Consider the following 26,835-nt stretch of genomic DNA (forward strand, 5'->3'; position numbering starts at 1 on the left):
CCCTACATGTAAGATGTAAGTATCCAGCATCCGTGTATGTATATATACATGTTGCTGCTGTTGATGTTGGAATGGCAGCATTAAGTGGGTTTGTTAGAGCTTTTCACATCTGTTGCAGCTGGAAACAAGCACAATGAGAGCTGTGAGACTGAGCCAAAACAGTAAAGCTTTACACCGTAAAAATAAATCTTAAAGATTATAAAAAAAGTGAGTTCAGGGGAGCTGCAGAGTCTTGGTGGGTTCCTCGCTAAAAGTGAGTCATCTGAAATTACACATAGTCACTTAATCCTTTGTTTATATAAAAATGCTGATTTGGTCAGTTCATGACTTGAATAAATAAACAGATACTCTGCATACTCATGAATAGCAAAGTCAGGTCAGGCAGTTGTCTTGGATGTGATGATGTGGAATATGGTTGCCATAGTGACGCTGCTAAAGCCTAACACATGATTTGGGATTATGACGGTCACTTGAATAACCACAATTGATGAAGTCACTCATTCAAAAACACAAAAAAGAGAAGTGATACATGTATTTTCTTTACACGTGCAGGAAGGAGTCCATCTGCGGTTTCCACCAGTGTACTCCTGCAGATAACACTGGCTTCAACTCTGCAGTGGAATCACATGTTGCCAACTAACTGGGATGGCTGTGAAACAGATTCAAGGTGGAAATTTCCTTTTTTTGACCTTGAAGATAGTCTCTCCACACAGTCCATTCAATGGCTGTTTTCTGAGCTTTTGATAGTATCATGATCAATTCTGGGTAGAATGATGGATGTTTGCGTTGACAGCATTTTGTGAATATTGGAAAGATTATAAACCTTATAAACTGAATCTGACTTGACTTTTAAATTCTCAAGATTTGTTATATTTTGAACTGAGTGTGATGCAGATGGAGCTCTGACTGACATCCAAAATAGACTGGAAACATAAATCCTTTTACTTCAGTGATGCACTGTGAAAATGAACTGACAGACACTTCTCTTTGAGAGATCACAATATTACAATATTACACATTGAAACTGCAGTGCAAATGACTAACAGGACCATATGAGTAAACATGCCCCATCAAGCACATTCAAGAGATTTTATTAATGTACAACAGGTCTTGTCTGTCCTTCACCTTAATGAATTAATTTCTTTTCATTGTAGTGGGATTTTGCTTTGTATTTTTGACATCCATCTTTAAGAAAATACAGCAAAAGGTTTTGGTTGTGTGCCTTATTTATTCATTAAACTGTCAATTTGATCGGCTGCCCCAACGATCTCTCCATTTGTCACTCATTCCTGGTCAATGTGCTCTCTCTCATCTTCTTTCCCTCCATTCAGTAGAGCTGCTGGAAAAGGCGATTTTCAGCTGACAATCAAGATATTTTTAACTACAGTGGGATCCAACAGTGTGAGACCACTTTCCCATTCACTAGAATGGAACTCAATACAAATAAGTGTTTTATTTCTCCTGCTTTAAAGAGAGTGAACTTTCCCCTTTCTTAGATAACACTTTTCGTTTGCCAGCATACTGCACACAAATAAATAAAGAACGTAGTCTCCCCATCACACATCTGACAGCTGATTTTATTAAACTGATCTCTTGTCTCTCTCCTCTCCTCCTGACAGGCCATTTATTCACTTTGTCATAACACACCCACACACTCACTACAACACAGACGCTAATGCAAAGGCACACACACTTCCATCTCATTAAAAGTGAATGCAAAGGCACATTTGAAGGCTGCCTACAACAGCAGCATGTATCTAAAATTAACGGGCAACTTTCAGCAGTTTTACAGATTTAACACTAAAAGCAATAAGACTTGTGTCTGTATTGTTGTCTGCATGTTTGCCAGAGTGACAGCTCTCCTGTGGATCACAGCTGTTTTTACAGGGACAAATTCCAGTTTAAAACCCTGAAACTGAGATTCTTTCAGTAAGAATTTTTCTTCTGCTGCCTAAAGGCTCTTTGCACACTAAATCTTTATCACCTGCAAATACCACGTTTGGGCACCAGAAAGAACACAAAGGTGCAAAAAAACCTCTCAGAAATACTTCAGTAATGAGCAGATCATCAATTTTAGGCATCATTGTGCACTACATCTTTGTTTTCACAATTACACATGCTGATTAAAGTAAAGGACAGGGAAGAGATTAGACTAGTTAGGCTGGTTACACTATGCTGCTTCCTCCCTCAGTCTGCACTTCTCTATACAAATGAGGCGCTGACACTGTTACTCTGCACGTGAATGCTTAAAAAAATGATCCACCCAAGTGGCAGAGAGAACCAAGCCTTAGTTTGGCCTTTTATTCCTACTTTAACCTGCTTCCTTAATGCAAACTGATAATTTTCTAAATATTTAGTTGTTGCCTTGATCATTTCAGTAACGGCACTAACCCCTTCAGTGCAACAACAGTCATCTCATACTCACCACTCTGCTGCTCTCACTTTCTCTTTTCTAACACAAACAGCGTTTTCATTCACAAATTAACTCCAGTCCTTTTTCCCCCTCTCTGTTCTTCCCGATTAATGTTGACCTACAGTGAATGCAACTCAACAGCTCAAGCAGATTTTTCACATTAAAAGTCTCTCTGCCGTCCAGATTATTGGTAGTCATATAATCTGATGTAGACGAAACTGGTATTTTGATTTGAAAAAAAAAGAAAGAGAGAGCAGCATAATAGTGAATGTGGCCTGTTGTAGTAATTTCATCCCTTCAAGGTTTTTTTTTTTTTTTCTACCTGGTGTCTATTAGCGACTGGCATTATTCAGGCCACTTTTTGAAAACTGGCTTTTATGAGACTTAATGCAAACTGCAGCAAACATCAGCTGGGAAAGTAAAAATATGCTGTTTTACACTCATTCAGTTGGAATAACAATACACTCATGACTGTGAAGCTAGAGATGGCGGTCAGTGATATTTACAGCACAGGTCTGAGGACAGCAGAGGACACAAAATGTCAAAGAGAGGAAGTCTGCACAGAGCTTTCTCTGAACTGAATGTCTCTCAAAAAATAAACACAAAACACTGATTGTTGTCATGGCTGCAGCTTTAAAACCCATCGAAAAACCTCAGTTGAATCCCTGAGCGAGGGAGAGAGAGAGAGTTGGACTGTGTGGGCATTGTGTTGAAGGCAAACAAAAAAGGAAAAATAAAACGGGAATGAGAGAAAAATTTCTAGAAGCAGTAAAGGCAGCAGACATAGACACATGCAATCTGGTGACTGGCACTGCATATGTGTGAGAGGGAGTGTGTGTGTACATGGATGTTATGCTGTGGGGTGGAAATATGTCTATGACAGGTTTTCTACAAAACGTTATAGTCACAATAGAGAATGTTTTCCATGGTGCTAGTTAAATTTTACATCTCTTTATCTCTACTCTGCATTCAAGACTTGCTCTTTACTTCTCTTCTCTTTGGCTTTTTTCCCCCTTTTCGTTGAAATGCCAAACAGACAGCAGGAATAAATTTAACAAAAAAAAACACTGACTTTCCCCAATGAAACAAAAGCAAGACAGAAAGAGATGTTTTATCTTAGTACATCAGGTCCAAGGTCAAGTCCATTGCATTACTCGAAAGAGTCATGGGGATATAATTTGTATGTGAAAGCACGTAAAAGGTGTAAAAAATAAATAAATAAAATAAAATTCAGGTCTTTTTCGCTTTAAAACAAATTATAACATCTGCCTCAGAGTGATGTGAAGCTTTTAGAGACCCAGTTCTTAACCTCTGAATTTTGTTCCTTTCTCTTGTCTGTGATGAGGGCACAGGCTGGCTTTTCTTGGAAAACTATGTTTGGCACACGTCTAACTCGGCAAGACTGAGAAAAAATTAGCTTGGCAGCATTTTATTCTGTAAATGGGTTTTAATAAATCATTTTTTTCCTCTGGGATCTACAAAAGGGGCACATCATCAAGTTAGTATTCACTTCCATTAAGCTGGAGAATAGTCAAAAATAGAAGCAGCAGAAGCAAATTATGAGTGAAGCTCCAAAACCACTGGATACTACATTATCCATAATGCTATCCGTATCCTTAACAAACCATCCCTGCCTGGTAAGACCCATGCCTTTCAAATTTCACAGTCCCAGTGTGGGTTTCAAGACTTTCTTTTAACAGTGTCATTTGTTTTTCACATGTAAAATCAGTGTATTGCACCTTTAAATTGTTCAACCTTATTATGAGTAGACAAACACTGGCTGTTCATTTGACTATAACAAGACTAATGTGGTGCTGCAACATTGTAAAAAATATTTTTCACTGTATTCATAGGTGAACTTGAAGCAGACAAAGGACTTTTTGTTGAACAGCTGCTGTTAGTCAACACACACAATTACTATCACTACCATAATTAAGTAGAGCTTCTGCTAATTATCAACACTTAAAATCTATCACTTTGCACATTAAGTGTTAGTACTGAAGCTGATCTGAGTTTCCACTGTATTATTTCATGATAGCTACTGTTTCCCCTCTTCCACTTGAGAACAGCTGTAATGGGAACTAATGTTTAGTATCTAATGGTACATATGTTTAAATACAGCTGTTTTTGACTGCAGTTAAACTCATGCTTGGAATAAAACCTCCACCAGAACTAATGTTTAGGGTCTATATCCTCATCAGAATATGTTAAGAAAACTCAGAGTGAGCACTTGGGCCATATTAAATGATATATTTATGATATTTTTTTTCTCATTTTCACTGCAGAACACAAGAGCTGTGGTTTTTGTCATCAAAGCCTTATGTTAGTTATGGCAGAGGGTTTGCATGCCTTTCAAACGCTCGTAAAGATGTGGTTAAATCTGTTTTCAGTAAACTGTGACCGGCAGGTTCAAATCACCTCCTGACCTGTGAGTAAACTTAGGTCATACCCCAGGTCAGACTCCAGAAGCCCCCAAACATCTTTTCTTTTACCCCCTTTAACCCATCCTCTTTTTCTTTTTGCTGGATTTAAAGGTTAAAATAAAGGGAGTTACATAATGTGCAGCAATTCAAAGAGCCACACATCATCTAATTCAATAAGATGCAAAATGATCCCGTCCTCTGCCCTAGATTCATCCTCAGCTTGGCAATTGTGTACAAACAAAATACGTGCTGGACTGATTCCTCAACTAATTTTTTTTATTTTGGTTACCTAACAGAGGCGAAGAGCGGTCTGAGGGATTGCTATCCTTTTCATGATCATCATACTGACACCAAAAAGACTCTGTATGTATAAATGTAAGATAAAGAAGCAGTTCTCAGCTAATAATGTATCTGTTTGAGTATTTTTGATGAGATTTGATATTTCTTTTCTTTATTAAAGAAAAACAAAAAACCCTATCATTCAGTATTTTGATGGCAAATATGAAACCTTTTATCACAGAATACTCACTGTATCACCATCACCTATCAATCACAAAAAAATGAGTAGCAAAACACCTATTTAATATGAAAATCTGCTTAATTAAATCATCCAACATTGATCACTGTCAGATGTTCTTTGTTTGAGGTTGATTCCATCACCCTTTGGTTTCCCCTCCTTCAGTCTTTCAGTCTCTGTTTTCACTGTGGTTGCTTCTATCAGTTCTGCCTTTGAACAGAAAATAAAATCCTCTGCCGTGTGTCTTTTCTCATGCAAAGAGCGCAGGGCTTTCCATCGAAATGAGCTGACACTGAGTTAATGGAGGAGAATCTAGCACTCTTTGATCACACATGCATACATTTAATACATAAATGCATACATAAAGAGCCATGTGTATAAAACACTTGACAGGGCTCTATACCATATAAGTGTGACCCTAAGAGGAGAAAAGAAGGAAATAAGGATAGAACCTTGTGAACTTATTATCATCATTCACCATTTCATGCCCTTCCCTGACCATTAGGTTGTTCTTTAATGTGACTCATAATGGAAATACTCTCTGAAAAGCTTTTCTGCCTCCTCTATGCCCTCTGTGCTCTTGGATGTCTCTCTGAGCTATGTCTCTGACCTTAATAGGAGCTGCAGTTCATTTATTTAATAGTTCTGGTCAATCACCATCACCAACAAGCAGTTATGGACAACACACTGTATCAATTTTCTGTCTGAAGAAATGCCAAAAAATGTTTATACATACAGTTGTACATTAAGTTTAGATTTTGCATGTCTGTCATTATTAAAGAACCATAACTTTTAAACTTTGGTGACAGCTTTTGTTACATTCAGAGGATATAACTACTTGTCAAGAGGCTTATATGAACACTTCCTCACTTTTTAGAGTTATGGCACAGCAGCAGCAGTAATATAGCAGAAGAAGAAGAAGAAGAAGTAGCAGCAGTCAAATGTAGCTTACTTCATTTCAGCTGGTATCACTGCAGGACTTGCAGACATGACACAGTTCATCTCTGCAGTTATTACAGTATTGTAAATGTACTGCAGTTGAGGTCTTCCATTTAGAGAGACTATCTCAGTGTATACAGCAACAAAAGACAAAGTTTCATGCTTAAAAATATTGATCTTATAATTCCAATACTCTGTATATTAATGTTAATTCTGATTCTGTTGTAAAGGGCAATAATATGCAGAACCAATAGTCCACTCTCTGTTATTCACACATTAAGAAGAATAGCTAAGTAATTTCTATCAGTCACATTACGACCTTATGTCCTCATCAGGGATGAGGAAGAGAAGAGAGGAGAATGCCATATGTGAGCGGACATAGAGAGCAGTGTATCAACAGAAAAATTATAAATAACAGTGACACATAATGCACATTGACAGGTGAGAAAATAAACACAAACCTGTTCTAACTATCTGTGAATGAGAGATCAAAGAATGGATACAAAAGAGAGGGAGTGGAGGTGGCAGAGGGGAGCCAGAAGGAGAAAAGTAATCAGTGGTAATGTGCAATCATCTTGGCGACAGATTGTACTTGTAGGTCTGCTGGGCTCGTGTCAGTAAATGAGATGATTGGTAGTGTTTACAGTGTCTTGTCTTGGTCCAACAAGGTGTATGTCAACACCTAAGTGGCTCATAGAAACAACAACATGGAACACACAACCTCATGCTGACAGACAGAAATGAGGACACTGTGTGTGTGTGTGTGTGTGTATGTGTGTGCATACTTGGCCTCATGTCACTGTGTGCAGACGTGTGTGTTGCCACCTGTTAATAACCTAATAACCAAGAGAGGCATGTCCCATGTGGGACTTCTCAGAGGGAGAGAGGCTTGCTCAGACCTGTGAAAATATTTTTCTTTCAGTTGGTCTTTGTTAGTTATGTAAACTGCTGATCAGACACTGAGAAAGCCTGAACAGCAGGCAAACTGTGATGCAAAGACATGCAAATTGTATAACTGCTACCCCATACATTTGTGTGTGTGTGTGTGTGTGTGTGTGTGTGTGTATGTGTGTGTGTGTGTGTGTGTGTGCATGTGAATGTGATTTTTGTGTACAAAAACACACTTCTATTGTTAGTGCAGTAGGGAGTTCAGTTCCCTGCTGCAAATATACCCCAGATACTTTTGGGATTTAAACCAACAACCTGCTCGTCACAAGACTATTTCTGCTTAAGCTCTTAGCTGCACGTGTGTGCTGACATGTGTGTGTGTGTGTGTGTGTGTGTGTGTGTGTGTGTGTGTGTGTGTGTGTGTGTGCTCAAGCATTCCTGCGCCTGTTAGTGTCTGTGTGCGTGAAAAAAGTGTGTAAGTGTGTACATTCTTGAACCCATGTGTTTGTGAGTGCTTTTGAAGTTCATGTTTGCACATGTGTGCATATACAATATGTCTCTTTGTATATCCAAATGGGTCCAAACTCTGTCTACCCCTCACCCCTCAGTCCCAAACATCTGTTAAGCTGTAAATCTTTTATTTATTTTTGGTTTTCTTGACATCTTAATATTGTTTGTATGTCTCCTGTCTTGATGATTTTTGTACAAACTTCCCTGAGCTCTACTCTAAACATAACCGTCAGTATTGTCTGGAATTGCTATGGAAAATACTTTTTTCTTTTTTTTTTTTTTTTAACAAGACACTACTCAATTCATTTTTATTCCCACAAACATCCAAAAGTTTATTTGTTTCCTCTTAGACAGTCTTAACTTTTGCTCACAGTAAATAAGGATAGCTTAGAGATGTTTTTGGTTGTAGGAAATAAGATAAAAAGGGAAACCATGAAAATTACATGGCGATTAAATAAACAATAAACTGTATCCGTACAGTGAATGATACTTTCTTAAATATTTGACCTATTTTTCATTATTCAAAATAAACTGTCATTATTTGGTCGATGAATAAAAACTGTCAACAACAGGACCTATCTGTGAGGAACTACACAGGTTAACTTCGGTTGTATGTTATTGCTCTGTCCCACTCACAGTGAGCTGGGTCGGATCTGCCGGGTGTCTTGCTCTCCGTCGTTGCTGGTCAGGCTGTGCCTCGGGGTTCGGCCTTGGCTGCTGCTGCTGCTACTGCTGCTGCTGTTGCAGTTGGCTGAGGAGGAAACCGGCTGCTGTAGCTCGCTGACTGCGGCGTTGACAACACTGTTCCTCTTTTCACCTGCAAGAATGAGGAGAGATTTACTCCCTGGTGTTTTCAGATAGAAACGTGTCGTTTATTTTTCTGCAAATAGCCACTTCTATACCGACATGCCTTTTGCTGCTCTGAAACCATCCCTCTGTTGATCAGTGTGAACTCTCTCTGGTCATAAGCTGACAATCTAACCACTGACAGCCTGTTGTTTATGCTTTTCAACAGAAAGTGGTGGTTGTAGACAGTTTCTTTCCTCCCTCAGCCAATCATACAGCAACACACGGCAGATGTTAGCAAACTGTAACTGAATGAGAACTAAGGGGCAGAAAACAGGTTCAGCTCACCTTTCTGGGAATGTGTTGGTGTGTGGAAGAGTGTGAGAGGCCTCTCGCTGCAGGACGGGGCTTTGCTCTCAGTGCTTTTCCTCCTGGCCACGTTGAGCTGAAGGTTGGTCGAACCTCCTGCAGAACTCGGCACATCCCTGAATATCTGTGCAAACAAGACAGCTAGGTTTGAGTGTAACCAAAGCAACAGTGTATAAAGTGCAAAAAAAAAAAAAAAGGAAAAAAATGACAACAGTGAAATGTTAAACCACATGTCTGCAGCATGTTCTTGCTAATGTCAACCAATTTATTTTCTCATATGTGACTTCAGGGCAATGTAGCTTCTTTTATCTTAACACATGTAGGACAGTGATCACAGCGTTGTGCTCAAATGTTAAAACATTCACACCCAAGCAACAATATGCCAGCTTGTGATTTGATACAGAAACAGTACTAAAAAAAGCAACCTGACATACTAAACCACCAGTTGTCCAACAGTATGAGTCACTTAGTGTCTAGTTAATAATTCTTGCCTCTTTGCTCTCTGAAAAGAAAGAGGGTATAATATGGGAGCTGATACAGTATTCATACTAAAACTAATTTCTGGATTCATGCATCTGAATTCCAACTTTTACAGCTTAGGCTCTGGCACACATAGCAACCGAGCTGCTCACTTTAACCGAGAGTAATTGCGTTTTGCAAAACCTTAACAACAGGGGACATTCAGTCTACGATTTGTGGCACTGACTGTGACATTGCTAAATTTTACTTTTACTCTTTGATGCATGATTAGGCAAAATGCTAAAAATCTCACGCTGTGATGAAAATATACGTGTACTGTGTTTCAAGTTTTTTTTCCCCTTAATAATTGTGCGTCTCAGTATTTTTCAAAAAAAAAATTTCCACAACTAATGCTGTTCTGCTGCCAAGGCAAGCATCATTATTCCCACATCCACTCATCTGCCATTGTGTTTTTTTCCCATTTTTTCAGCCTGCTCCACACCCATAGCTCCACTCAAGAAGGAAAAGAGGAAGAATAAAAAACTGGAATGCTGGAAAAACCCATTTTAAACACACTGGATTTATTGTTTTGGCAGCAAAAAAGCAAAGTAAAATTTCATAGGCAGGATCTCATGAAATGCACAAATGTTTCATTACAGTATACGAGCATGCAAGATCTCTTTAAGGACGCAGGACCATTCTATCACATGCACAGACACAGCTGTTGCCTGAGAAGTCTGGGAGATTGAGGGGGCACATCACATCTCCTGTGTGTGTGCGTGCGTGCGTGTGTGTGTGTGTGTGTGTCATCCTTTCAACGAACACTTCTCCTGTCTGTGTTATTTGTCTCTGTGTCTGTTTCCTTCAGTGGATGAACACACTTGTGTGTGCGCGCAATGCAGGAGTCTCCAACAGTAACGTTGAGCTATCTGTTGCCATGGTGACATATGTAAGCAGCTTGACTGGCCAATAAGCTGCTTGGACCTATAGGGGGAAAGTGGCTTTGAAGTGTATATGCAGTCTAGTATATAGAGGTGTTCTGGGTGTGTATGTGTGTGTGTAGCAGGTGTTCACATATAAAGCGTCGGGTGCATTAAATGTTGGCTTAATGCGCATTTACACAGAAGTTAATCCGCTTGACAAAGGGATTCATTTAGGCCTGTACCACATCACCTCACGCTGCTGTTTGTGTTATTCGTTTGTATGCACATGCACACTCACAAACTCTTACCCTTTCATGGTGCTCTATGAGGATCTCCACGACAATGTTCTGGAACTTGATGTCCATGATGGCTGCTACCGTCTCCTCCTGGGGGCGCAGCAGAGTTGGCCCGAAGACAACACCCAGATTAGCGATGGTCATAAGGTTCTGCTGGTGGTGACTGGCCACACTGTTGAGGGACGAGAGAGAGAGAGAGAGAGAGAGAGAACGGGGGGGGCACAACATTAAATCCAAAAACCCACTGTGGTGGTGTGTTTGCAGTTAGGTCTGTTTTTACATTTTTTACTCAACTGTTTGTGGCACCTTTCATATTTGCTGAACAACCAAGAGCAACGCTACAAATGTTTCCCTGGAGAGAGCCCCCACCCCACCACACCCCAGACATCAGACCTATAAGCCGGCGATAATGATGATGATGACCGTCGGCAAGTGTAATCCTCTAAGCCCAGGTAAAGGTTCTCAAAATACCTGCATTTGTATTCACCTGGATTTTGTATAAACATGGCCGACGCCCCTTTTGTCACACATTATATCATGCTGCTGCTGTTGAAGAAAAGCCTGATAAAGCCAGAGGGCTTAGATGTGGGTTTAGAGTGAAAACACAATGCCAGTTGGCTGCATTAGAGGAGTTATTACACATAAGCCAACAGTGTCATGCTGTGTTTTTTTTACTTAAGAGTTGCCGCAGCTTGGGGCTATCTCATTTACAAACAGTCAACCTCTTTGATTCTGGGCAATATTTTGATGCCAAAAAGTAGAGGCAGAGGTTGGATGTGAAGCCCTGGGAGAAAGAAAATGAAGAGTCAATTGTTAGGGAATGGACTGTATGAAAAGAAGAGACGGTTCCAGAAGTCTTACAACAGATTCGTTGAACCTAATCATCCAGATTGCTCATAAGCATCTGCCCTGTTAAAAGGTCCTTGAGCAAAACAGTGAATTCCAATCAGCTCAAGGGTAAGTGGCATCCTATTATCTCCTGAAAAGCAGTGATTTGCTGATTTGCAGGCGAATAGATATCTAAAAGCCTATGTAAAAACTGGGATAAAATTATTTGAAAAGTTTTTTCGACATTTATGTTAGATATAATTATTTTTTTCAAAAGCATTCATTACTTAAGTTAAGACTTGCATCAAATTTAAATCTAATCACATAAATCCTGTTAAAACAAAATTCATCAGTAAACTAGATGAATGAAAAACCAAATTTAGCAATGCTTTAACCTAGACACCAAGACATCTTTTGACCTGCAAATCACCAAGCTAGTCCTTACTGGCCTGTAATCATAGCAGCTCCTACATCCACAGGAAGACCTGCACCTAAACCTCGACTTCTCTTCTAGGGATAAGTGGAGAAAATAGATTTGATCTGGTGGCTGCTGGATGGGTTTCTATTTTCAGAATACACTGCCTTAATGCAGAGATTACACTGAGTACTAATCCTTTCTGGAGATGGACAACAACAGAAATCAAGCTAAGGAGCATTTACAGCAGTGTGAATGCAGAGAAAAGGAGAGGACAGGAGAGGGGAAGAGAGGAGAGGAGAGAAGAGGGGAGGAAAGGAAAGGAAAGGAGAGATTCATTGTTGCTATCAACAATACATAGTAACAGCTCAAATTAAATACTGTGCTGCCTCCTAAGTGCACAGTGTCTGATTCAGCACAATAACAATGACTGCACTTACGTGGCCAGATGTTTCATCATCAGCTCCAGCATCTGTCTGTTCTTCTCAGGAAGTCGATGCACCAGCGCGTGGATCTCTGTCACCCTGGCCTCGGGGTTGTCCAGTTCTGGTGAGAAACAGATAGAAAGACTGGGAGTGAGACTGTTGTTGAAGAAGTGACATGCACATGTAAGGAGCAGAAACAAAACAATGAACAGGTAAACTGAAGTGTCTAAGTGTTACATATTGCAGCAAGTCTTCATTGACCTTTGTACGTACAGTATGAGCAAAGAATATGGTATGAGGAGGACAAATAAAATAGCAGAACTACTTACTAGAGTGATAAATGTGTATTAATGCATGTCCTAAGTAAATATTTACAAGTGTTTAAGTAGAATTTCTTTAAAGAGAGCAGAATAAAGCATTCTTTCTTTTGGTATCTTCATCGAATTTATGGACAATAAGATAATATAACATCAGCCTGGTGTTGAATGTGATTATCACCATAAATATTTCTACTATAGACTGAAGAAGTACTGAATACAAGACAGATACTGCATCTGCATCTTGCAGAGTGAAGGAGTCAGAGACAAATAAAAAGGGTTTGCTTAGTCACTGAGTGTTTAATTCTGCTGCAGAGTGTGGAAGCTCTGTGTCCTGGTAATGAACAGGTAGACAGGCAGGGTGGGCGAGCGGACAGACAGACAGGCAGAGAGACCTGTTGTTGATGAATGACTATAATAAGTCACAGCCGCAGAGCCAGTCAATAGAGAGATGACAGCAGACTCACACTAGATCAACCCTGGAGCCCCTGGCTGTCAGCGCCAGCCAATACACTCACAACTAGCAGAGCATCTTAAACACAGGCATGCACGCACACACACACACCCACCCACACGTGCACACACAAACACACAGAAATTCCTTACCAACTAAAAGAACTGACAAGTGCCAATAGACACTCACCAAAACACTCATATACAATATATATTCACATTCACAGGCAACTCATAACTTAGTCATAACTTAACTTACTCATAACTTAGAAACACACATAGGCTATGACTCATCAACATACAGCAATGTATGTCGAAATATCAGACGTTAGGAAAACAAAATTTTAAATTTCACTGGTTCTTTGACTTATTTTTGTAATCATACTAAGCTCTGGAATTAACTCCCACTATTTCCCATCAAATCCCAGGAGAGAGACAGAAAAGGTAAATAGAATATGTTTAATTAATTACTAATTTGTATTGGATTAATCGAACAGAGCTGTAATTGTTTAATTTTGTAAGAGTTTTCACATTTTGCCTTAATTTGAGTAAAAAACTGGGATCATGTGATATATGCCCTAGCCCTTAGACCACCAGACCACCTGCAGATGTTGAAAATAGTTGTAATTGGGTGTGATGGAATAACATCAGTACAAAGATACTATTTCAAACAGAAACAGATACTTTCTCATTGAGTATATAAAATAACACAAACAATCATTCTGAAACAACATCATGTGTTGAAAGAATCATCTAAGATTTTGGAAAATGATTTGCGTACTTCTATACTTAAGTGTGGACAAGCTATCAAATTAGTTACACTGTGCTTCGTATCAGCAAGAAGCAAAAAACAACTGTAAAACACAGTTATTAATCTTGTAAACAAAACATTAAAAGTAGAAAGAGTAAAATATACAACAGTTGTTCCAACAATAATTTAACAGTGACTTTAAATTTAGCATCGGAAACACATAGCTAGGCTTTGAAATCACTCCTCTTAAAATGCATAACATTTACTTCCATATTCTGATATAGAATTTATCCACTATATAAGTTTAACAGAATGGAACCAATAAGTAGTGTCCACGGTACAGTGCATTAGCTTTCTGATAACAATCCTTCATCACAATGTTCTGTATTTTACAGATTTAATCACACCTTGGCCCTACACACAGGCATGAGAGTGGAATCAATCTTTTCATCAAAATTTCAACACAAAAGCAAATAAGAGGTTTTCCCAAAATGCAAAACTTTAATACTGAACTTCTAATGCACTTGGATTGACTGTAAATTCATAGTTGCAACAAGTAGATATGATTGAGAGAATATAGAAAAAGACAAAAAAAAAAATAATTTCATTCAATTACATACTTATTTTTGTCTTTGTTTTTTTCTTTGTCTTTCTTTACAACTATGCTTTAACTGTCAAGATCTAATGTCAACTAATTCCATACCTGCATCAAAGAAAAATCATTTAAAATGATTCACAATGAAATAAACAAGAACATAATTTTATTTCTCTAAAGTAAGGTTCTGCAGAAACACACACACACACACACACACACACACACACACACACACACACACACACACACACACACACACACAAGCCGCAGTCTGAGTGGCAATGAAACACTGTGGTCAGTGGCTTTGGTGCTGAGTCACAAGTGATTACAACAAGCAGAAGGAATTTATCATCGCAGCCTCGACTCTTAAAATCACTTCAAAGACGCCGACCTTCTAAAATCACTTTTTCTCTCTCCCCTTGAATTTCAGCTCTATGGACAAAATAAATAAATAAACTATGTTTCCAGGATTATTTTTTTTTTATCTTTTAACATCTGAACACTGTCCCACCCTAAATAGTGGAAATATTTTTATACATGAGGATTTGGATGACATCAGAGCCGATCCGCACATCATTACTACACACACAATATCACATTAGAAATAAAGTGCATCCTCCATCCTTGCTATACATGCATGCAGATTTGTGTAAATCACCACCTTTCTCACAGCTATTTGCTCTGACGAAGATAAGAAAAGACCACGAAAACAAGTCTGGGTCTGACTTCATCAAAATTTCATTTGTGCATCTCTTGAGTGAGAAGGGGTTTTGATTATGTATAGAGTACATACTTTTACAATCAAAGTCAGGAAAGCAAACACATACACACCCTTATACAGTAAATGAAGCGTGCTTGCCACATCTGCAGACCATCGGCTGATCCTTGACAAACTCCAGCACCGCCACCACCTGTTCTGCTTTCTTATGATTCATTATTTATACTTGACATCTCCTGGCCTGTGCAGTATATCCTATATATCAGCTGCCTGGATTCATATTGTGGTGGAATACACAAGACAGAACAAACTGTAGAAATACAAAACATCTACAGTTTTAACAAAGCAACCTAATCAATATTTTTAAATGGCTATACATAAACTGGAAGTGCTGTATGGTGACAAAACCACCCAATTTTGCAGCACTTCTCTGCTCTAAAGGGTGTTTTGAGCGTACACGTCATTCATGTCAATAACAGGCAACCACAGTTTATAGGTTGTCAAAAATCTGATGTAGGAGTAAACAGCATGTATCTGTCTTTGTCTTAGTTCCTGTTTCTTCCCAGAACAAATCCCTGGATGACAAGTAAATCTCCAGTTTCCTGTTTTTATGTGTTCTCTCATTCATGTAAAACTGAAAGGCATGCTGGGAGCTGCCTGGCCATCACTTGCAGAAATGATCAGAATTTTGCAGGAGATGAGAGAGCATAATGTTTGAACGCTGTTTTAAATGCAAGCTGGACTTACACCACCTGGCTAGCAACAGTATAGCACTGCCTGCATTCATTCATGCACGCACAGCACACATTATTGAGTACAGCGATGGGAGCAATGCCAGCAGGTTCGCTGTTAAGTGGAGAGATGTTACTGCTGGCCAAGCTTTGAACTCTTAATGAGCTGTTGCTTGAAATCTCCCGTGTTCTGTGTGCACATGGTACATGTGTAATGGTACATGCACCATTAAATGTCTTGTTTTAAAAGGTGATGTCTATTGACACTTTGTCTCTGACCAACACTGACGTTTTTTTCAAGGATAATGTGGTGATGCACAAAAGAGAACAATGTCATCATAACAAGAAAACATAATAAGAGGTAAGATGGAGTGTGAGATCAACAGGTAGGTCACTGCAGTATCGTCTGTAATGTGGGCGGTGTAGCAGATGACTGTGATCAAAACATGCCTATGCATGAAGGTGAAGGTTTCAATTTACCAGTTTGTCAGCATAACAACCCTCATCTAGGGTCCGAAGCTTTGGATAGGGACCAAAAGAATGAGATTGTGTTTAGAAGCTATTTAAAGAGTTTCCTTCAAAGGGTGTAACTTTAAAAACAGGGTGAAGAATTCACACATCTGAAAGCTCTTGGAGTTGAACCACTGCTTCATTTGTGTTAAAAAGACATCAGCTGGAGTTGTTCAGAACCTTGATTAGGATGGCGCCTAGGGGCCTGTTGGCTGAGATTTTACACATACATCCAACTGGTGAGAAACCCTGGATGATGACCAGATCATGCTGGAGGGATTTCATATCACATGTGGCCTGGGAATGCTTTGGAATCCCCTAGGAGAAGCCAGAGGAAGTAGTTACTGAGAAGGGTATCTATGCTACTTTGTTTGAGGCCATGGCATATTTGAAACTGACTAGTTTCATCCATGTCTAAAGGCAAACGTCTGTATACCTGTTCCAAAGGTTCAAACAGGGATGAAAACCTGCAATCAAAGAGAAAGGCAGGACACAGTGAATCATGCAAATGGTGATAACACTGCACACTATCAGATGGTCCTGAAAGCAAACTTGGACGTTGCAGTGTCAATGAAAAAAGTTAGTCCAACACACTAACTCCAAGCCACAAATTAAGTTAAAAAAGATGACGTTTCAATCCCAGTCAGTTCCTCAACAGGTCAAATTGTTTAAAAACGGACAAAATATCTCAAAGAAATACATCAAAAAATAGTTATAAAAATTGCCGGATGCAGCCACCCAATTGCTGATGTCGGAAAGGTACTGGGGGAATGAGGTTTCACACCTTGTTCAACCACTGACAAGAACTTCATGTGAATTACACTGCTGCCTTTATCCTGCTACCACCACAATCCTGTCCAAAGGTAAGTGGCTGAAAATGAATGGATAAACGGATGGATGGAAAAATGAACAAGTTTCTATCGATAACAAGAGGGTAGAAGTTTGAGAAGAAATCTCCAGAAACGTCTTCGCTTTGAAGAGCAGGCAGTATATTTATCCTGAAGTATCCACCTGATCACTTTTCACTCTTTCAAAAGAGAGACACAGAAGGGCCATGTAATCAGTTTAAAGTTTGACCTCCCACCTGAAATACCAAACCCCACTTTGTGCAATTGGTTCTGCTGCTAAACCTGCATTGAGATCTCGATGGTCTGTGAAGCAAGCAGCAAACAAGTCACTCCATTAGGAATTACAGGTGTAAAAAACCCCTTGGTTAGATTGATAAAGTAGAAATAAAACCCCAGCAATACATGGTTTTGAGAGGTTTTGACATTGTTTTCCCTAAAAGAACCTTTGTCAATTTGCCTGCTTGCTTCTTTAGATTAAACTCGTGGTGATCACCTTTCGCCACAATATCATGTCTCATCTTTTTATCTCTTTCATTTATGTTCTGAATATTAAGTAAAAACTAAAGAAATGTTAATGTTTGGTTCAGCTTTTTTGAGTCTTTATCACCTTGCAGAGTGAAAGATAAAGTCCAAGAAAAGTAAGTTGGAGGGCGTACAATTATACATGAAAACAAGTGAAAAAATGTAAGATAGGAGATAGGAATAAGAAAGAGAGAGAAGCAAAGGTGAAATATTAGGAGTAACTGAAGTAATGAGAAAAGATGAGAAAGATATTGAAAGCAAAACTAATGACTGGAGAGAGAGTATTTACTGTATGTGTTTTCTTGTTGCCACATGCCTAAAGCTGGTATCTCAAGTCCAGGTGGCACCATCTTCCCTGTCTCCTCCTACTCCTCCGTTTCATCTTTCCCTCTCTTACACTCCCCATTTTTCCACTCCATTTCCTCCTCCTCTACTTCCTCCAACTCTGCTCTCTGCTTAAACAAGCTATTTAAACCCAGAGCAGCACTGGACGGGAGAGGGTAAGCCGAGACGAAACTGGAGGAGGAGGGGAAGATGAGATTTGTGAGCAGAGTGATGGGAGGAGCAGGAAAGGATACGTGAAAGAGAGGAGGGGAAAGGGAGGAGCTGGAAGAGGGAGTTCAACCGAGGACACTGTCCTCAAAACACCTCACTCCCTCTGTAAAATTCTGCCTAGTAAAAAATACAAAAGCGCGCTCTCACACGCAGACACGCATTCTTGCCGATATGCATCCACGCACAAGTTCATGACATGCAAATGCAAACAGCCGCATAAACAGAAACTGATGAATTGGCAGGGGAAAAAGAAAGAAGATAAGTTTACCAGAGGGAAAGAGCCGAGGCGAGATGAGAGATAGAAATGTGTAAAATTATCCAAATTGCTGGCAAGCATGTTTTATATTTTATGGTTATTACAAAACCATTATAGCATGGGTTGTCCAAGCTGGTGTTTGTAACTGATAGCTCTACTCCTCTCCCCAAATACACACATTACCACACTTTTTCTGCTTCAGTCCAGTTGGCCTCACTAAGGAACCATTTCTTGGTTGTGCTGCCAGAGACACACGGTCATTTCCTGCAGTTCCTTCCCCTGTCAGCTCAACCTTCTAGAGGCTTAACTACTGACAAACAAAGAAAACAGGTCACTGACACATCCTGTCAGACTAGACTGGACTGGATTGAACTGAACTGCACCTGAACTTGCCAGAATAAATCAAATTTTCACACATTTAGGACAAAGAAGATACAGTAGCAACACAGAAATGGACCAGGTTGCCCAAAGCAGGGCTAAAAGAAGGCTTAACTTTACTAAACTTCTGCAGATCAAACTAGGCCAGACAACACCAAGATGCAGAAACTATTAGAGTCTTCATGCAAAGTCTCCAACGCTAAAAAAACCCAGCTAGCTCTTGCAAAAGTTTATTTTGTTACCTAGGAGCCACATGAGAGGAATCTAATACACCGAAATTATTGCAGTTGGAGAGTTTAGGCAATCTGTCTTGAAGACAGCTGAATGTGAATTATTATGAAATTATTTATCCTGAATCAATACACCCCACCCATCAGGTGGCGGTGCAAAATAAGGAAACATTTTTGCAGCTGCTCTCTGACCCAGCAAACCTCAAAACACTAAGCTTTTACTGGGCTGTCACTTTTAGATCAGCTCCCCAGGCTTTTAGTCTTTATGTGGGATTTCAATCTATATATTGTATGAACACACTGCACGCAGCAGGTCGGTAACATACTGTGTGACTTGCGTAACATAAAGACGCGCAGTCAGGGGTTAGACTACCAGACCAAATAGACAGACAGAGGCATCCTTGTTGCACAGTGGGTACGCTGGAATCTCAGCAGGTGAACCATATATTTTCAACTGGCAGCTGGTTTAACAGCAAGTCATGACCTCATTCACATGATGATTCATATGATGCTTTCATTTTCCAATCTGAGCTGGAAAAAGGGTTTTAAAAATGTGTTTAAACAGTTTCACTGACAGAAGAGACAGAATTCCTGGTTTAAGTATTACAAAAACAAAAGAAAATACATATTTAAAATAAAAATCATATTTAATCCAATTATAAACTGTACATGTCAACATGACATGTCCCATGAAGAGTTCATCTTAAATCAATAGCAAAATACAATGTATATAAAGACTTGGCTGCTCAACAGTCTATTGTGCACTCCATAGTTTCTTTTATTTAGTACAGACTAGTTATTCCGTCCAGGGTGACACTGGAATACCTGTTTGCAATGTTTTTATATAGATAATCTCAGTGGAAATCAAACAAACCTCAAACTGCAGGAGAGTTCGCCTGCCTGTGTTCTGCAAACTAAACTCACGTTACAGATACGTAAAAGGAGCATACTCACTGGCAGCTTTGATGAAGCTCCTCTGGTACTGGTACGTCATGAGCGGTCCGGGCAGCACTCTGAAAACACAGGAGACGGAGACGTGAGGTGGAGAAAGTCGGGTTGGAAAACTGACCAAGAGTTTAGGGTTGGCCGCTTCGCTGAAATCAATCAATCTGAATAGTTCTGGATGAGCACTGTACTTATTTCTCCACCATGGCAGCCTGCACAGCTGGACATCAGGTTATCACTGCTGCCTGAGGAGTGTAATGCTTCTTACTGGTTCTCAATGGCACCTGACCTGAGGTGCTAATGCTGTGAGAGTGTGTTTGTGTGTGCTGTGTACGAGTGTAGACATTAGGCGTGAATATGTTGTGCCAAAGAAGTGCATGTGGGTGTGTGTGTACTGTATGCACATGAATGTGTCAACATGTGAGCGTTTGTGTACCTGTGTGTTTGTGTGAGTAGCGTATAGTGTAGATTCATTCAGCTACAGCAAACTGAGCACAGCTTGAACACCTATACTCATTCCACTGAGCTGCCTGTTCCCACCTCCCACAATCCTGATTCCCTCATTACCAACTGTTGAGAGGAAGTCATTTAAAAGTCAGCTACTATACAGTGGCCAGCAGGTAGACTGTGGCTTTATCATTGATCATAAGTGCAACACTGCTGAAACAGAGCATCTGTACTAAGAACAACTCTTCTATAAAAGTAAACTAAAGTTTTAGAAAATAAATAAAACAGGTCTAACAAGAAAATACAGCAAATACTGAATGAATAAACAGAATAGTTAACAATCCAGGCCACAGATCCATTTTACACTGCACAACAACCAGAGCAGCAATATGTATAAACTTGCACAGTATGAATGAAAAGAAAATAAAAGTACTGTAATTTTAGAATGAGAGATAATTCACAGACATGAGGAATCCACTCACCATGGGATGTAAAAAACACAAAAACGCTCTTAATCTTTGAATACTAAAACAATTTAATGACAAGATTCTTCTAAGTAGAATAGTTTGGATGTTTTTTTATTACTATAGAACCATGTAGTGTCCACCTGCTTCACAGGATCTTCTATTGTTACAGTTATACTTAATATATGCATTTTATATGAGCCTTTTCACACAAACCTGAGATAGTGCTTGATAGCACTCGTGATAGTCTTAATCTCCCACTCTGGGTTTTCAAGCTCCACGTCGGCACACGTTTTAGGATCTGATGGAAAATATGAAAAAAAAAAAAAAATTATGGAACAGAAAACAGATTTTATTTTTAGTTTGACTGAATAAGTGTGTTTTGGTCTTTACCCATAGCCAGGCTCAGTAGTTTTTGTACTCTGGAGTTGACGCCAACAATTCTGTACAAGCCCTGCTCATCAATGCCTGGAGGAGAGGAGAGGAGAGGAGTTATTCTTATTCTTATTCAATGGAAATTTTGATCAATCTGAAATATAATACACATGCCCACGTTTCCTCAATTGCTCAATTCAAGGTAACCTACATCATCCATTTATATACAACCATAAACATGCATTTTTATCAGGGTCAAGAGCAGGGCAGCAGGTTTACTTTAATGACAAATCAGTTTTGTACAATTCAGGTAATTTCAGCATGTACATTTGCCTTAACATTTAATTTTTCAATATCCATCGTTTTTGCACCACTTTTATTTACATAAATGTCCCTCATGTAAAAAAAATACTCCTGGTGGCTGAGAAACACAAGGCCATCATTACATACAATCTAAATGTAAATGTGTATGCCAAGCAATGAACAGCCAAAGAGTGTGTATTAATGGACCCTCTCTGTGCGAGGATGAAGGTAAAAGGTAATATTATTACACATGTGGATCATTACTGTGACATTTTCGAAGAGCGTGTGTGGAGAGGGGACGTCCAGATGCATTAGAAGACAACACACTCAACAGTACAGGGTTTAGAACCCGCAGAAAGGCGACCTTTGACACCAGTCATTTCAAACCACCCTTTACCAACAGCTTGTGTGGTACATGATGCTGAGCTTAGTGCACTGAACTATATTTTCCTACTGTGCACAACTCAATAACGTTTATGTATTTATTTATTTACCACTTAGAAGACTCTTGAGATTTAATACTGTATCTCTTTTATAAGAAATATATGCTCCTGTTGAAGTATTATCTGTATGTTCCTTTTTATAGCAGCAGGTTTGTGATTTAGTAGAATTTAGTTTTTCTAGGATTGGCTGTCTGGAGCTAATGTTAATAACTTGGAGAACTGCTATGTATTTTAGTCTTTTTACATTTACTCTTGTGGACTCTTGTGTGCACATCTACTTACTAGATTATTGTTTTGTGCTTTCTATGAGAGCTTAATGTTGATCTTTGATGCTTTCTTTCTTTCTGACACTCAAATGTAAATAATGTGACAGATAATTAGATGCTAATATTGTGACCACCTTTTGTCTACTACTGTTATTCATGGAATCTCAATTGTTTTCTACCACTGACTTTTTCCAGTGCTGTCCTCATAGTTTCACATTTGCCTCCAGTAGAAACCTCAAAAGCAATCCTTTAATCTTCATTGGAAGTGTGTTTAGCTCGCTGCATAGCTGTGTACCTACTCGCTTAATATATAGTGTATACATACTGTATGTCTGGCAGCACTACATAGACACTTTCTTTTCCAGTCTGCTTTATATTGTATATAATGTGATGTGATTTCATACTAGCCTAACATGCTAAGTGTCTCCCTATCATCAACTAATGAGCTCACTGAAGTCATGAAAATATTATTTATTTTGACAGTATATCCATGTACTGTATGTCTGTCCACATAAATCATGGTTGGCATTTATATTATTTAATGCTGTCAGACTTTACAACAAACACTGTGCTCAGTAACCACACATCAGGAACGGACAACTCACCACCGTAACAACCTCATGCATTAGCTACTGTTGTTGTAAATATGTAATTTTTTGTATCTACATTTATTTAGCAAATTATTATATTGTTATTATTTATCGTTCTAAATATTTGTTATTGCAGTTTCTGCAGCTTTCCTGTTCTCTGCACTGCCACTTTGATGCTGTAACACTGTGAATTTACCCACTGTGGGGCTAATAAAGGCGAGCTTATCTTATCTTATCTTATCTTATCTTATATTAACTCAGTTTTTCAGTAATAAAGGATTTTAATTAGTTATGTTTTACAAGTTGCAGAGCTGAAGGGCCTTGACTGCTAGTCCGAGTCCTGAGTCATATTTTAGGACTGACAGGATCTAATGCAGTGCTCTGGCTTGTAGGGGAGCAATACTGTCTCAATGTAAGTGGAAGATGTTTTTGTAAATTCTTTTGGAGGACCAAAAATATTGTTTTGTGTTTTTTTTATTTAGCTGGACAAAGGTTTGGGACATCTAGCATTTCATTTCAGACACACCAAAGTTGGCCTCTTCAAGTCTTTAATGGGACACACATTTCCATGTCATCTGCATAACATGAATGACTGAGATTTTAAAAATTCAGTGACATTGGCTGAAATCATATTGTCGAGTGCTGTCGATGGCTGTGCAGCACTGTGTTGTGACACAGAAAGAGCAGATCTGGACTGAATCTGACAGAAAACTACAGTGTATCATTCTAAAGAAGCAGGAAATCCACAGAATCTGAGTTAACATCGTACCTCGAGTCTCTACTGCATAGATGAATTTTTTCATCACGTTGAACCCAATGACATCCAGCTGGGCCACTGAAGGAAGACACAAACAGAGCGAGTGTGAGCCATCACGGTGAGATGAGTCAGGGTCAGAAAAAAATGATTTTTGATTTACATTTGCGTTGATTTGCAAAACAGGATGGCTGTGTATTAAGAATTTAAATAATGCCCAACACATATTTTAGACATACTGAATTACTCAGGCCACAAATACATAAACATACAGAGAATTCTGAATATTTTTTCCTAACCCTGCCAATATTGAAAGTCAGAGGACAATGATAACTAATGCTGTACATGAATCTAAACAGTTAATGAATCCCACGTAAAGCTACTTACTGCCTTCAGCCTGGTTGTCTTTGTTCAGATTGTACACCTGCACAGAGAGAACACACAAACTCCTTCAACACATAATAATGCCACATATATGCAATATATATATATATATATATATATATATATATATATATATATATATATATATATATATATATATATATATATATATATATATCACAGGTTTTGTATGATTGTGTGTGTTCAAACGCACATCCACCCTGTTTTTCTGAGAGGTGGCATTGTGTGGCTGCGGTAAGTGGGGGGTTTTTATTGACTCTCAGTGTAAAGGTAGAGAGTTCAGCCACAGAGAATGACAAAAGGTGGGCAAGACCTGAAGAGTGAAACAAGAGCATCAACATTTCTCATTTTATTACAGACAGTCAGAGAAGCCACTGCTTGCTCCAACACGTGGTGGGTTTATGGACGGCGATTACCTTTGCATGTTTGAATGTAGACATGAGGATGAGGAAGGTGTCTGGACATGAACGCGATTAAATGAGAGTGTGGAAAGCAGCACAATAACACACACTTCCAGCCTTAGGGTGAAAGAGCTTAAGATTAAGAAGTGTTGGGGAGACCGGCTGTCAGTCAACTGTCCTATTAGGAACATAAACACCAACATTATCTATGGGATAAAGGCTCTGCACCTGAGGTTCCCAAGCCTTTCTGGTTCATGACCCTCCACATGACACTGACTGTTTGAGTCCTTACTGCTGGTTGTATGGTGTATGTAAACAAGCTGTGGCCAGCTCCGCCTAACATTGATTTTTCCTTCTAGCCCTCTAAGATTGCTTCATTGTTGGAGACTTAAAGTAGCTAAATTAACCAGTATTTCACAAGAAAACATCAGGTAAACCGTTGTGTTTCTCCTCCTTTCCCAATCCCATTAATCATCATGTGTCTCCTCGGATTTATCTTGAGACTCCTTAAAGGAGCCCCTGATCGGAAACCCCTGCTTTATGTTAACAGGTGACAAACGTACTGAAATAATGTACTGAGGAGAAGCTGCTGAGGTCAGACCAGTGTGACAAAATTATTTTTAATGTTGTTTTGCTTAGCGGACATGTTGTCCCTCTCCGTCTCTGTCATTCACTGTCTTTGTGTGTGTCACATCAGAGCAAACCGGTAACCGTGGTAACCTACCGGTTCTCTCCCATCCATGGCCTCCATCCACAACCTGCGGTCTTCTTCTGACAGAGCCTGCATTGTGATTACTCCCGACCTTCACACACACACACACATAAACACACACAAACACACACACACAGACACACACACACACACACACACACACAGACAGACACACGCAAGGCCACATTGGCTTATCAAATATCAAGGCCAGTGGCAAACATTGTCCGTTAAAATGCAAATCCATACAGCTAGAATCACAACATCATACTTCAAACACAGAGCTACTACCTCTGGAGTATAATCTGTCTATTATTAAAAGTAAAAACACACTTGAAAAAATAAAAATATTTCATTTAAAAAGCTTGTTACCCTTCTTCAGACTAACACAGTTGTGTGGAAGAATCTTTGCAAGCAAATCTCATACTTATTCAAGAGCAAAGCATATTCATTTATGGGTGCCTGAGGTGTGACTACAGTATCACTTTCAAGTAAAAAAAAAAAGAAAAGAAAAAAAGAACAGACGATCAACAGTTTTTTCTCCATAAAAGGATGAAAAGAGGAGAAAAAAACTTAACCTATAAATTCACAAAATATCTAAGAGGATTTGCTCAAGTGAGCAACTGAATCTAAGATCCGCATACACACACACAGACACACATACACACACAGCCTCAGTCATGTCCTTCTATTGGTTTTCAATCCATCTTGTACAGTTTGTCACCACCGCTACATTCACCTTCAATTGTCAACACAGCAGCACTACAACCCCCTCCACATGGATCGGACTACATAGTGTCTTTCAATCATGATATACCAGCAGCACACAATCGCACACTTTCAGACGTACTCAGATGGATGTGTACAACCACATTCTGTACACAGGTAAACACACACACACACACACACACACAAATATACGTGAAGCAACACAAACACAATACAAAAAATGACTTAATTGCCTCCGTTTATGTCAGTCTGTGCAACGACAGCCACACAGAATTTCTGCATAAACACAGGAAGCATGTATGCTTGTTTTAGAGACAAACACACACCAACAAATGCACACACACTCTCATTATAAGTAAAAGCAGAAATGTGGGAACATGAGGGAAAAGGGTGAGATGATGACATTGGTGAGCTGATTTGATGGGGGGAAGGTTGAAGTTGAGGGAGAGCTGGCAGAGACGGAGGAGGGATGAGGAGGAGGAGGAGGAGGAGGAGGAGGAGGTGGAGTAGAAGGAGTAGAAGGAGGAGGAGGAGGAGGAGGAGGAGGAGGATGAGGAGGAGGAGTAGGAGGAGTGTGGGAAGCAAGGCACAGCAGGTGGCCAAGCCTGAGAGGACAAACAACCACAATCTCCTGTCTTCAGGCCCAACTCAACTGAGCAGCGCCCCCATGTGTATCTCACCTGTAATTACACCATGTAAAACACCTCAGGCCAGTCAATATTGGTGTAATTTGTTACATGAGGACAGCATTCACACTTGTGTTAAATGCCATGATGCTTCCATGATTTTCTACAGGTCCTGGCTTGCTTGTGTCTTTCTCTCACAGTTTGCCATGACAGGTGGTTGCTAGGACAAAATCTCATGATGTCTCCAATCTCAAATGTACTGTATGTGTGACAAAAGCTGTGAAATAAATTAATTCATACCAAGTCCCCAATTTTTAAAGTTA

General features: G+C 39.4%; 1 protein-coding gene across 1 annotated transcript in view; it reads right to left on the reverse strand.

Annotated features, from left to right (window-relative positions):
- LOC139607673 (rho GTPase-activating protein 26-like) overlaps positions 1 to 26,835 on the reverse strand; it is an 88,269-nt gene that overhangs the window by 8,831 nt on the left and 52,603 nt on the right. The window contains exons 11-20 of the mRNA XM_071460753.1: positions 25,173 to 25,251; positions 24,030 to 24,066; positions 23,658 to 23,723; positions 21,305 to 21,379; positions 21,128 to 21,212; positions 20,010 to 20,068; positions 12,207 to 12,312; positions 10,536 to 10,695; positions 8,825 to 8,969; positions 8,327 to 8,507 (exon numbers count right to left, since the gene is read on the reverse strand). Coding sequence (XP_071316854.1) covers positions 8,327 to 8,507; positions 8,825 to 8,969; positions 10,536 to 10,695; positions 12,207 to 12,312; positions 20,010 to 20,068; positions 21,128 to 21,212; positions 21,305 to 21,379; positions 23,658 to 23,723; positions 24,030 to 24,066; positions 25,173 to 25,251 — 993 coding nt within the window. The remainder of the gene's footprint in view (positions 1 to 8,326; positions 8,508 to 8,824; positions 8,970 to 10,535; positions 10,696 to 12,206; positions 12,313 to 20,009; positions 20,069 to 21,127; positions 21,213 to 21,304; positions 21,380 to 23,657; positions 23,724 to 24,029; positions 24,067 to 25,172; positions 25,252 to 26,835) is intronic.

This window comes from Trachinotus anak, unplaced genomic scaffold, assembly GCF_046630095.1.
Source record: "Trachinotus anak isolate AG129_WGS33_773 ecotype Australia unplaced genomic scaffold, CSIRO_AGI_Tana_v1 ptg000024l, whole genome shotgun sequence".
In the NCBI taxonomy this organism is placed as follows: Eukaryota; Metazoa; Chordata; class Actinopteri; order Carangiformes; family Carangidae; genus Trachinotus; species Trachinotus anak.